The sequence below is a fragment of the Rhinocladiella mackenziei genome (assembly GCF_000835555.1).
Source record: "Rhinocladiella mackenziei CBS 650.93 unplaced genomic scaffold supercont1.1, whole genome shotgun sequence".
Taxonomy (NCBI): domain Eukaryota; kingdom Fungi; phylum Ascomycota; class Eurotiomycetes; order Chaetothyriales; family Herpotrichiellaceae; genus Rhinocladiella; species Rhinocladiella mackenziei.
Window position 1 is genome coordinate 3958885 of NW_013550604.1, and position 12092 is coordinate 3970976.

Sequence of the window (12092 nt, forward strand, 5' to 3'; positions counted from 1 at the left end):
ACATGGTTGACCTGGTAGGTTAGAACGCCTCACTTTCAGCGCCAAGCCTCGCACACGATATGGGTATCTGAAGAAAAGCTGCATCCCACACCGGGGCTTTGTACTCATCCGCAATGATTCGTCTGTCCACCGCTAATAGCTAGCTCTTTCGGCAAGCCCATCCGACCACGACCATGTGTTGGGAATCCCTGGATTGACGTCAAGGGTTTGTTTGCCAAGGATTGATTGAGTGATCGAAATCAAGCCACATATGTGGATCGGCTTTCCGGCTATGCTCGAGTGGGATGGACGATCTTCCGAGGCGGTGATCGATTTGGAATTCACAAAATCCAAGGGAGAATGTTACGGGGAGAAGAAAAGCAATGTAACTATGTGCGTAAGGGATCAGGGGCCCACGACAAAGGCCAGGGACTTCGACAATAGACAAGCAAGAATACGAGATCCCAAAAGGGCATGGATGGACAGGTTGAATGTTTTACAGGTTCACCGACTTCCTAACCGAGCACGCTCTCTTGCAGAGACTTACACAACCTCCAGGACCTGCAGCTCCTTGTGAAATGGTCCAGGGCCACAAAGAAAGATCAAGTATCTGTTCAAACCCCAATTTCCAGCGTCTTAAGTTTTGGGTTTTCAATATTTCCTTTTCTTGGATTGGTTTCGATTCGCCGTGCCGTTTACTTTGGACTCAATCCAGTGTATCGTGAGAAAAATGAAGAGTTTTTTTTTTTTTTGATTTTCCGAAGAATTTGCAAAAGAGTTTGAGCTTCACAAAATGGGTTTGCTTACTACCTCTAATTTCGCCCAAAGCCCTTTGGATATCACGCCCATAATACGAATATGAAAAGCAATGTCAAGCAGCATCGAGCATGGTAAAGTGCAGAAGGATTTAAGGCAACAGCAGGAGAGACGAGATACTGATGGAATATGATCATGAGGAAAAACAAAATTGATGTTGTATCTTCTAGCAACATCATGTCGGAGTTCCGAGGGGGGAAGTTCTAAGCTTTGCATGACTGGCAACCCACGTACGGAATGGCATACAGCACTGCACAGAACGTACGCCGCCAGTGCCTTCGGACTTGCTGGTATGTGTCGGTGGCTGGGAGGGACGGGAAACGGATGATCAGATTCTCCCAGCTAGGCCCCATTTCCCCATGCCTTGTCTCCTCGAAGAACGGTACGAGGCTTGTTGCTAACTCGCTACAAGGTTTCTACACACTCTGGCCTCTCCATCGCCACTGCCCTTTCACCATATGGTTGTCGAGTGACTGTTCCAATGGCAAGGCTAGACCTAACCGACAAGATCTAGCCAGGCTCAGCTCATGGGAATGGGAATTCTCCGCTCTGCTGTAGTTATAATATGAACGACAGTCAAAGTCCACGCATATTTTTCGTTCACCCTTCACTCCAAGTAACCAAAATCAGAACCCAAGCGAGCTTCCAACCTCCACCGTCTGTATGCCGCCGCAGGAGCAGTGAACGTACACCATACCAAGATCGTACGTACTTTCACCACATACGTAGTTGACAGTCAAGCTTCTCTGTCGTTTCATTAACGTAACGTGGAGTGGATTAACCTCGGGTGTGTGATATAGGGGCCAGTTTCCTTACGTGAGCAGAGCACAGCCGTCGCCCGTGGACAAACATGACCAGGAGAAGATGGGAACGAGGTAGGTCCCAGCCTGATCCTGATCCGATCAATGGATGGATTGCCCTGCAATATCCAACATCTCCATCTTCTTCGTCCGTTGTCCTCCGTCTACTGTCCCTGTTCGACCGAGGGACTCGCATCAATACTGGGACAAGCAAGAACAAACACGCGGCCGTAAGAATGAAAGTCATTTTCAGGCAGGTAAGCGCAGCAAGCAAGACCGAGACTGGGTCGCGAGACAAATGGGCCATGTTTCCTTGGTGTCAGTGTCCGCGGAATGTAGGAAATTGAGGCTCCGGTAGAATGTTCAAGGATCAAGGAATCACACGCATTGTGTCTGCAACAAGGCAGTGGAATGCGGTGCCGCTCCGAGGTCCAATCAGGCCTCCCTTTCTTCTTCTTGAAACAACTGCCCTCCGTAACGCCACGGTAAGGGAGCGACATGAAGAATCAAGAGAGACACAACCGTCGTGGCAGATTCCACTATGTGGCATGAGTGATACGGTACTTCGTAGAAAATCGGCAGATACGTAGGTATGGAAAAATATCATTAGTAAAGAGTCCGAATATGGAGTCCAGATCCCTGTGAAGGGCAATTCTTACAAACTCACCACAACACAAATGAGTTTGGTTTTGCCTTTTCGGTATCATCAAGTCGAGGCATTTCACCCTAGAGGATTGCCAGCGATAGATGGCATGGCATGAAATGGGCGGTAATACGTACAGGCGACCTCATTTCAGTCTGAGAATGCCGGAAAGGAAAGAAGATTCACTTTTGCGAGAATAATAGAGGAAAGCTGTCCGGAGGTAAGAGGCGAAGGATAGATCACCGTAGGCAATTAGTCAGAAGAGGCACGAGCAAAGACAAGGCTGCGTGTGAAAAAGAGGGCCAAAACGAGAACTTAGTTGAAATGACGGACATTTCGCCGCCGGAAGTAGAGCACAGAAGATATTTAAATGACGCCACACTTACCAATCATGTACCACCAGAAACGTAGTAGTGGCCCAGCTGGCTCCAATTAGCCGCCCAGATGCATTCCCGCGGAATTCACGAGGCTGCGAAACCATACTACCCTGAGTACGAGGCAGCAATCTGAGTTCGCGAATTTCCCCTTCTTGGGGCGACCCGACACGATGGCTAGTCAACGCCAGGATTGTAATCACGTACGCATCACAAATAGGCCGGTCCAGGGGAACGAGCGGTGAATAGCTCCTGGGATGGAATGGAAGGGAGCTTGCCGCGGGGATTGGATGAATTGATATCTCGTGAGCTTACCTTTGAATTTTGAAATGGGTGTTCTCGCCAACAATTTCCTCTCCGATCATCGATGTTTTGAGACATTCGGTGTGGTCATGACACTGATCGATTGGTTCTCTCAGTTGTCCGTTGGTTGACCCCATTTTCAAGATATTTCTCCTTCAGACAATGGGAAGAGACGATCGCGGTCTGGAGAACAACCATGCCGTGCGTTGGTCACTCGGCTGAGCAATCCGAATTGGCCGTCACGAGTTGACTGTCGCCCTTGATCTTCTGACGATCAATGAGCGGGGCTCGCCGCAATTGCCGAACATCTTTCTCAGCGTATTCGGACATCTGGATGGACGATCGAGTATCTTTGACACAAAGATAACTTCGATCAACTTCTTCATCTGTGATCTTTGTCTGGGCTGGTCTGGACATCTCTGACCGTCATTGATCACCACCATCAAGGTTTGACGTAGCTAGATCTGGTCTCGACATTATTTGCACGCCAAGCTCGGTAGATTGATTAATGTGCCACGCAGGGACGACGATAGGTCTTACTTTTCCGCAATTACTGACAATTCGCCACTATCTTAACTTTGGCAGTTTGCATTGTTATTCCCCAGATTTGAGAAACTCCATGTAGTCACAGGGTCGGAAGGGTGGCTGCGCGTCGCCTTATGGACTTAACCCTCGCGTAAGACTTGAAAGTTGAAGGTGGAATGAGATGATCGTCCTCAATGTCTGGGCCGTTGGAGACAAGCCTGTAAAGGATATATCCAAACGACATTCGGTCGAACCGACGGCGGAAGGATTGTGCCATCATGGTCATCTTCCAGATTTGATGCAAGACGAGCCTCATCTGAAAGGACTCGGTTTGATCGCTTAGCTGACACCACACAATATTGGTCATTTGACTTGCTGATGATTCGTGAAATGAAATGTTGAGACATGGAGGGACTCGGAGAGAGCCATCTTATCTCCGAAGAGTGTGGTTAGAAAAGTCGAGACGGCAACCCTCAGTTCGTCAAAGGGACCCCCTTCTCGGGTACGTGCACATTTCTATTCTTGTTCTCGCTGCACAGAATTTTTAAACCTTCTGAGCACGAAGCGATCAAATTGAGAAGAGAATCAGAGTTGCGGTGGCTTGATACAGGGATCATGAACGGCGGATTTGATACGTCTCGATCACACCACGTCAACCAATTTGTGATGTACGTAGACCGCTAAGGGTCGTGAGGCCTCCCCTGTCATTCATCGGAATGTTCGGCTAACCTAGTGCCCCTTTGCAAAAAATAAGTCTGGACGCCTGAATTTTAAGGGGGTTCGCTAGGGCCGCTTTAACGATTGCGGCGATTGAATAGCGACGTGGTGGCCTAACTCGTGTGGCAGCAACGAAAACCAGAGATGGCTTTCCATTGGGGGTAGCGAAACCGCAAACCAAAGAAGCCTCGAGGATGTTCTCGTATTCTCCGTCCAAAAGAACCCGTTTCAGGGTTGCCATTTACAAGTTTCACTCATCCAAGGCCGGGGATCGATGCTCTCAGAGTTGATACGTATCACCTGTGGGGTCTGTGACATCGCCAGATCAGTTTGTTGTCGGTCTAAACTTGATCGTACTGCAAGCGATCACATTCCGATGCTTGTAGAACGAGGACATGGATCGCGGACAACCATGTTGAAGCTTGCAAGGGCAACAACCCCATTGACTTTTGATCGGAGAAACTTCTTGATCGATGACACATACGGAAAGTTGGCGAACTTGGTCCCGAGCGTTCGTGGGACGCCCAGTCCAATCTTTTCCTCTTGTCTGTGACCCTTCACAAGGAAGCCAGGAGCTCGTCTCAATTAAGATGAGAACCAGTGTAAGTCGAACGGCCTTCTCTTCTCCCAATCCATCCGGCCAGAAGATCCTTTACGGCGAGCCGGCGAGGAAGGGACTGGAAACTATGACGTCAAAATCATGCGGTAACATTTCTTGCGTGGCGGTGATGCCAGAAGAAATTGAAGACTTGGATCAAATAAAATAAAATGATCCCCATATTGTTTCACGGGAGCAAAGACATTGGTTGAGGAGGCATACTGTTGAAGGATCGGTAGCAGGCGGCTATCGCCAAGGAAACATTTCTTGTGTTTTGTGGTCCAATACTTTGCTGGAGCCGATCTCAGCCACACAACGTCATTGACAAAGCCATGGACTGATTCATCTTTAATCCTTGGAAGAACCCCCCGGCAAAAGCATTCAAGCCTCCTCAGAGTTGCAGGCTGGCTAGAATATCAAGCTGTCATCAGGCTGCAAGACACCCATCGATCCCCAGCTGTTTGCTAGAGCGGGCACCTTCTTTTCTCCCGCTCGAGACAAAATACATTATGCAAATAGCGGCGTTCTTGTCGGATCTCAAATCCCTCAGCATCTGTGTAGGTGGCGATCGCATCTCGATGAAACCTATCTACCAAGACCTATCCCCCCAATGTTCACCCTCGGATTTTTTTCAGAACCCCTCGATACCTCCCTTTTGCAGCCTTCTGGTGTCGATTGGCATACCAGATCCATACCAAAACTGACATTCATCCACTCTAGTCGCACAAAGCTGCCATCGCCTTAGTGAAACCGGACATGGGAACGGCCACCGATGAAAGAAATGCACTGTCATCCCAAAGGGAAACCTCAGGAAAACCGTCATCAGCAGAAACGCCGCTAGATCCTGATCTTCAGCGTGCCAATGAGCTCGTCTCATTACATTACGAAGTCAAGGTGAAATATCTGGAAACGGGGCCCGACCCAGAATTGATCCAGGCTGCAAAGGACGTTGACCAGGTGTTATCCGCTCTGAACAGATAAAGAGAGGATTGTCATGATAGATGCGCAAGTCTATGAATCAATTTGCATAGTCTAATGATATTCCATTAATGGGGGTCAGCCATTGAATGAAAGTCACTGACCTCCCTCAACCTCTGATCAATATAGAACTCGCTGAAGCAACCCAGCACGAGGAGCCTTACTCCGACAGGAACTTCTGGAGGCACTTGTACAGGAGCTGGAAGGTCTCTACTGGATCTGCTTGCGCAACCTTTCCTGAACCTTTGGAAAGCAGCGACTCGAGCCATCCCCATTGCCTGTCTGTCAATTATCTTCAACTCCGGTCTGTCCCTTTTCCACTAGAGTTTATAACACCTCTGAAGGTATCTCGTCCTCCTCGATCCTCAACAGCTCGAGCACGTTTCAAGCTCTTCGGCCTCTGCATGTTCAGGCGACCTTTGCTGACTTTGGTGAAGAAAGACAATCCCAATCCTACTATTATATCTTGATTTTCCGTATCTCGAGCCACTGTCTCGGTAGTTTGTCGCGAAAGAGTGGATCGACGGGTCCTTGTCATGTATTTGTGTCTCTATTAGCAATACCATTAGCCTCACTTCCTTCTCCGGGCTTCCTACTTGACATTGGCGTTTCGAATGAACCTGCAGGTGTATTGTCGCGGCAATTGGTAGCTTGATGCCTTCTGGAATGACGACGGAGAGGGGCTGAGCAGAAGATTTGACTCTGATTTGTAGTAGCGGTGGAGTTTGGTGTCGATCAGTTGATTTGAGAGACTCTGACAAAGCTGGAGAGATATTTTAAAAGTCTCTTGATGAGAACTCATTCGACTAATTGGGAGTCTTCGTCTCGCAGTCCCTGTCCACCGCTGACTTGTTCAGAACGATAGCTAGATGAAAGGCATGTTTGCGAATCAAGCGTTGTGGTGTATCGTTTACAGAGAAGAGGCGACGGGTTCGTGAGTGAATGATCGAAACGAGTTGTGGGAGCTCCGCTGTGTCTTTCTTTCAGGCTTTGGTCGGTGGCTAAAGGGTCAACCGCATGGAGCTTTGCAGACTATCTCCAAGAGGTCGACGAGAACATCGATTCACTGCATTTTCGGCGCCAAATAGCCTGTTAGGTCAACCGAAGGAAAAGTGGATGTGCTGCACTGTTGAATCCGATGAACTCGCGATCTTGAAATTTTGCAAAGTGTTCCTGGCGGATCCTGCACCTGTCAGACCTGGCGATGGTCATTGATTCATTTGACAGATGCGTGCCAATTCTTCTGAGCTTTGTAGACAGTGATTTGGTTCATGAGGAGAAAATTGATCCAGGGTGGGCGAGTCTTGAGCGTGATCGCGGATGGGGTGCTCAAGCCAGGGCAGCCTAAGCCGATGGAGCGAGGAGTATTCCGTCCGACTAAGGGAGCGCATCGATACGACATGTTCATCCCTCATATTGAGAGACTGGGAAAAAGAGTCCCTAATGAAATGCATGATACTGAAAGTCGCTATGACGGGCTGAAGATATTGCGAAAGGTTCAAGTCAATGGAAACGAAAGTCGACAGAAACATGGTAAACAGGGAGCGCAAGCCCCGGACAGAGAGACTTCAACCTTTCGCATTTAATGGCGTTCAAGTTCCAAACTTTGAGGCGTCAGTTGTATGTTCGTATAGACGATTGTGGAGGATACTGGAGGCACCCAGGTACTCGCTGGTGATGTCGAAGGAAACCCCATTAACAAAGGCCTCGCCTCGGCCAACTTTCCTCTTCGGTAGAAGAGAGCCGTTCGGCGCAGGTATTCATCCCAACCTTCTCCGTCACTCATCGAATATCATTCTGGGAGACTTGCCCTTCTATTGGGCTCCTCAGAGATCATGGCTACTCCTGTGGACCAGAAACTACTGCGGCAGACCAAATTCCCTCCCGAATTCAGTCAGAAAGTTGACATGAAGAAGGTCAATGTTGAGGTTATGAAAAAGTAGGCGGTTACAGATTGTGGTTGCGATTCTTAGCGTTCTAACACACGTTTGCAGATGGATTGCAGGCAAGATCTCCGAAATACTGGGCTCTGAGGATGATGTGGTAATCGAGCTTTGCTTCAATTTGCTCGAGGGTTCGCGATTCGTACGTTTCGTGCCTCTCTTTTGGGCTGAAGTCACAACTAATCATCTTAGCCCGACATCAAAGCGCTGCAGATCTCGCTCACTGGTTTTCTTGACAAGGATACCCCAAAATTCTGCAAGGAGTTGTGGGGCTTATGCTTGAGTGCACAAACCAATCCACAGGGCGTGCCAAAGGAACTGCTTGAGGCGAAAAAGTTGGAACTTATTCAAGAGAAGGTGAATTATTACAAGGCTATATTGGATCACGCTGACCATATCAGATTGATGCCGAAAAGGCAGCGGAAGAAGCGAAGAGTCGCAAAGACCAAGAACAGATCCGCGAACGGGATGTTGATTCTATTCGACAACGTGAACGAGCAGATCGGGGTCGAGGGCGCGGCGCAGGTCGTGGTGGACGGGGGTTTGACACACGCAGGCCGAGGCATTCAAGATCGCCTCCTCCTCCTCCACCTCCTCGTCGCCGACGCTCTCCACATAGAGGACCTCCACCCCGCCGCGAGGCAGACACTTACATTCCCGGTGGCCGGGGAAGAGGACGAGCCAATGGTCGAGGACGGTCTTTGACCAGATCTATTTCCCGTTCTCCTTCTAGTTCACCCTCCCCGCGTCGAGCGCGTCGAACGGATGCGTCATCATCTAGATCCAGATCACGAGGCTACAGAAGTCGAACTCCGCCTCTTCGACGATGGCCGCGGTCAGGGACCAAGAGTAAAAGCAGGACAAGATCACCTGTTTCCAGGCAGACAGGAAGGCTGGCAAAGGACTCTGAATCACCCGGTGAAAGACGCGCACGATCTCCAACACGTTCTGATCTATCACGCTCACGATCGCCTAGAAGAAGACGTTTTCGAAGTCGTTCGTTATCTTCCGTCAGCCGGAGTCCAACTCCTCGGCGCCATAGATATCGTCGAGATCGGTCCTACTCATCCTCGCCATCAAGGTCAAGGTCAAGGTCGCGCGATAGGAGAGGAGGTTATGGAAGGAGTGACAGACGTTACAGGAGACCTCCCTCTTATTCTTCCGATGATAGGAGAAGCAACAAGCGCGCTGATATTCTTAAAGGCCGCAAAACCCACGATGATCGGCGCTTGAGCCGGAGTCCAGACGAATCCGGCAACCGACGAAGAAGTAGTACAAGTCGAAGCAGGAGCCTGGACCGACAACGACGTTACAAGCGAAGACGGTCGCTTCAGAGGTACGAACCAGTTGCTCGCAGACGACGTAACACGTCCTCCGACTCTTCCCCCGAACAGAAACGAAGAAAACGCGATGTATCGGAGGATGAACCGACGAAAGACTCTGCTGAAAACAGAAGTGAGGATTCGGATTGATGTTTGCATAGAAGGGAGGCGCTGTGGACGCATCACGGAGAGCTGTCAACATCACAAGCAAACCTTGCCGTTTAAAAGGGATCAAAGATATTCGGACTCGAACCGACTGAAGTCCTGCGCTGCTGATGATATTGCACTGGGTAGGAGAGATTTCACTCATGATTGGCCGCCCTTATACTACTGGACTTGTATTTCCAGAAGTGCTCTGCGCAGTACTTCCGCATCGTTATGACTAGGTGGTTCTGAGAGTGAAAGTGTACTTTTATTTTGATCCACAGTGGGAATGAGTCTCAGCCTTTGGGGGCAGAAATTCAAACTATGGCGACTTCGAGCAATGCGAAGCAAGGGGACCAGGCAAAGTAGAAAGCCACCTTATACCATTCAGCGTTAACTCCCTGTATATTGTTGATAAAGCCGAGAAAACGTCCCAAGCCCGAAAGGCCGACTTGGAGCGACTTTTTGAGGGTAGCCAGCAGTCGGGTAAGCCAGCAGCGCTCTCCGTATGGCTCTGCACGTGACTTTCCTGATTGAGAGCCTATAATCCAGACTTCATCCTTTTCACTACTCCTGATCCTCTTCCAACATCATCCAACTCTATCATTTGACACCTACACAACCTCGGATACCTTTTTTTTTACGTTTCCCCACTTTCCTTCTCCTTCCATCGTTCCAACCAAGTCCATATTTCCTCGTCTTTCGTTGCCGTTTACTCCGCAGCCCATTATGAGTTCTGGTCCTAGACTTGTCAGCAATGCAGCAGCCAGAAGGCTCTTATTGCAATGTACATCCATCTATCCTGTGAATCATGGAAAATGTATTGACACTGAATAGCACACTCCCGCCTTCCCCATTCTTCTCTCTTAGTCGCCTATTCGCGATCCAAATTTGCCAGAGACCTTCCTCCTAAGCTCCAAGCGTTGGCAATTCTTTTGCCTCAAAGAAATTATGCCACCGAAACGACCTCTCATGGACCTGATGGTGGACCGCCACCGGGCTTCAATCTTGATGAGGCAAAAAAACCCTTGCCAAAAGACGAGAGCCAGAAAAAGACATTCTCACCAACGGCCTCGGAGCTGAAAAGGTCAAACGAGCAGCTCGACACCCCCAAAGCAGGAGCGACAAAGGTTGACAAGACAAAAGCTCTCGAAAATGCCACTTTGAGCGAGTTGGCTACCGACAAGGCCGCGCAGACCAGTTCTACCACTCTGGCGATCAAGAAGGAGGAGTCCAAAAAACTTACCATCGGTCAGAAAATCAAGAAGGAGTTGATGCATTATTGGGACGGTACTAAGCTCCTGGCTGCCGAAATTAAGATTTCTTCACGACTTGCTTTAAAAATGGCCGCCGGGTACGAGCTCAGCAGACGAGAGAACAGACAGGTAAGAATTTCTCTTGGGCTTGTGAGCTGAGGAATCCTAATATGTCAATAGCTCCAACGAACCGTCCAAGACTTGGGACGTCTGGTGCCATTTTCTGTTTTCGTTATCGTCCCCTTCGCCGAATTCTTGCTCCCGGTGGCCCTGAAACTCTTCCCCAACCTTCTGCCATCGACGTTTGAAGGCCAAAAATCCCGTGAAGCCAAGGCAGCACATCTAAGAGAAACCCGGAAGCAAGTTTCTTCCTTCCTTCGAAACACCCTCCGTGAAACCGGCCTCCCAGTTTCGGCTTTAAATGCAAAGAAGGAGGAATTCACCGAGTTTTTCCGGAAAGTTCGTGCCACCGGAGAGTCACCTTCAAGAGAAGACGTGATCAAAGTGTGCAAGATTTTCAAGGACGACTTGACCTTGGACAATCTCTCCAGACCTCAACTTGTGGGCATGTGCAAATATATGAACCTGAACACCTTCGGAACAGATGCCATGCTCCGATATCAAATCCGCCACCGCATGAGACAAATCAAGCGCGACGACAAAGCAATTTCTTTTGAAGGAGTGGATTCTCTATCAGTCCCCGAATTACAGATGGCTTGTGCGTCCCGCGGTCTCCGAACCCACGGAATGTCTCCAGGGAAGCTGAGAGAAGACCTTCAAATGTGGCTGGATCTCCGTTTGAAGTACAATATTCCCTCTACGTTACTAGTGCTTAGCAACGCATATATGTACACATCGGGCAAAGATAGCGAGATTGATTCTCAGATCGATGCTCTTCAAGCCGTGTTGAGCAGCATTCCTGAGGAGCTGTTCCATGAAATCGAACTGGAAGTCCACAATGCCGAAGGTGCTGCAACGAACAAGCAACGTTTGGAGGTGCTCAAGGAACAACAAGAGCTTATCGAAGAAGAGAACGAACAAGCTGAATCGACCAAGGACGAGGAGGGCAATACCGCGAGCAAAGGTGTCAAGGACGACAAGGATATCGATGAAAACCCGAAATCAAGGGTCGGCGCAGACGCGAAACTAATGCAATCAGATGCCCCGAAGGAGGCTCAGGAGGTAGAGAAGGATGTGACCGAACAAGGCAAGCGGAAGGAAGTGCAAAAAGAATCGGAGGTCAAGAAGGATTGATTTCCTTACCAAGAGCTCCAATTGTTGCCGATTATTTTTGCACAGGTTGAAAAAAAATCTTCTCTCAGCTCTGGTATCCTCATTCAGCGAAGATATGGCCGTGGTAGCGGATTCTGAACTTTGGAAATTCAATCAATAGATCATCAACTCAATGGGTTGGGAAACTGCCTAGTACGTGTGGAGAGAACACGGAACAGCGAGAATATTATAAAGTGACCGGACAGATCAGAGTGCTAGTTCTAAGACTGACCCTGAGACAGTGGTTTGACGAATTCCATACGATTCTAGTTCATATACTTCGGGACAGGATATACTTTACTTTTATGAGTAGAATGAAAGAGAAACGTGTAAAGTTATCCTTTTCATTGTCTCATTGCATTACATTACATCACGCTTGAAACAGCAACTCAACCCCTAGCAATCGAACGGGGCTCTCCTGG

At 49.0% G+C, this 12092-nt stretch overlaps 3 protein-coding genes across 3 annotated transcripts; all 3 read left to right on the forward strand.

Annotated features, from left to right (window-relative positions):
• Positions 1-5264: 5264 nt before the first annotated feature.
• On the forward strand, positions 5265-5736 carry Z518_01400 (uncharacterized protein; the record flags this gene model as incomplete). The annotated part of the gene is made up of 2 exons (XM_013422000.1): positions 5265-5312; positions 5476-5736. 2 exons carry the CDS (start codon positions 5265-5267, stop codon positions 5734-5736), a joined length of 309 nt encoding a protein of 102 aa, XP_013277454.1.
• Positions 5737-7568: 1832 nt separating this feature from the next.
• Positions 7569-8909, forward strand: Z518_01401 (uncharacterized protein; the record flags this gene model as incomplete). The annotated part of the gene is made up of 6 exons (XM_013422001.1): positions 7569-7672; positions 7728-7818; positions 7869-8033; positions 8078-8183; positions 8233-8373; positions 8410-8909. The coding sequence occupies 6 exons, from the start codon at positions 7569-7571 to the stop codon at positions 8907-8909; spliced, it is 1107 nt and encodes a 368-aa protein (XP_013277455.1).
• Positions 8910-9871: 962 nt separating this feature from the next.
• On the forward strand, positions 9872-11652 carry Z518_01402 (uncharacterized protein; the record flags this gene model as incomplete). The annotated part of the gene is made up of 3 exons (XM_013422002.1): positions 9872-9929; positions 9980-10527; positions 10579-11652. 3 exons carry the CDS (start codon positions 9872-9874, stop codon positions 11650-11652), a joined length of 1680 nt encoding a protein of 559 aa, XP_013277456.1.
• Positions 11653-12092: the final 440 nt, after the last annotated feature.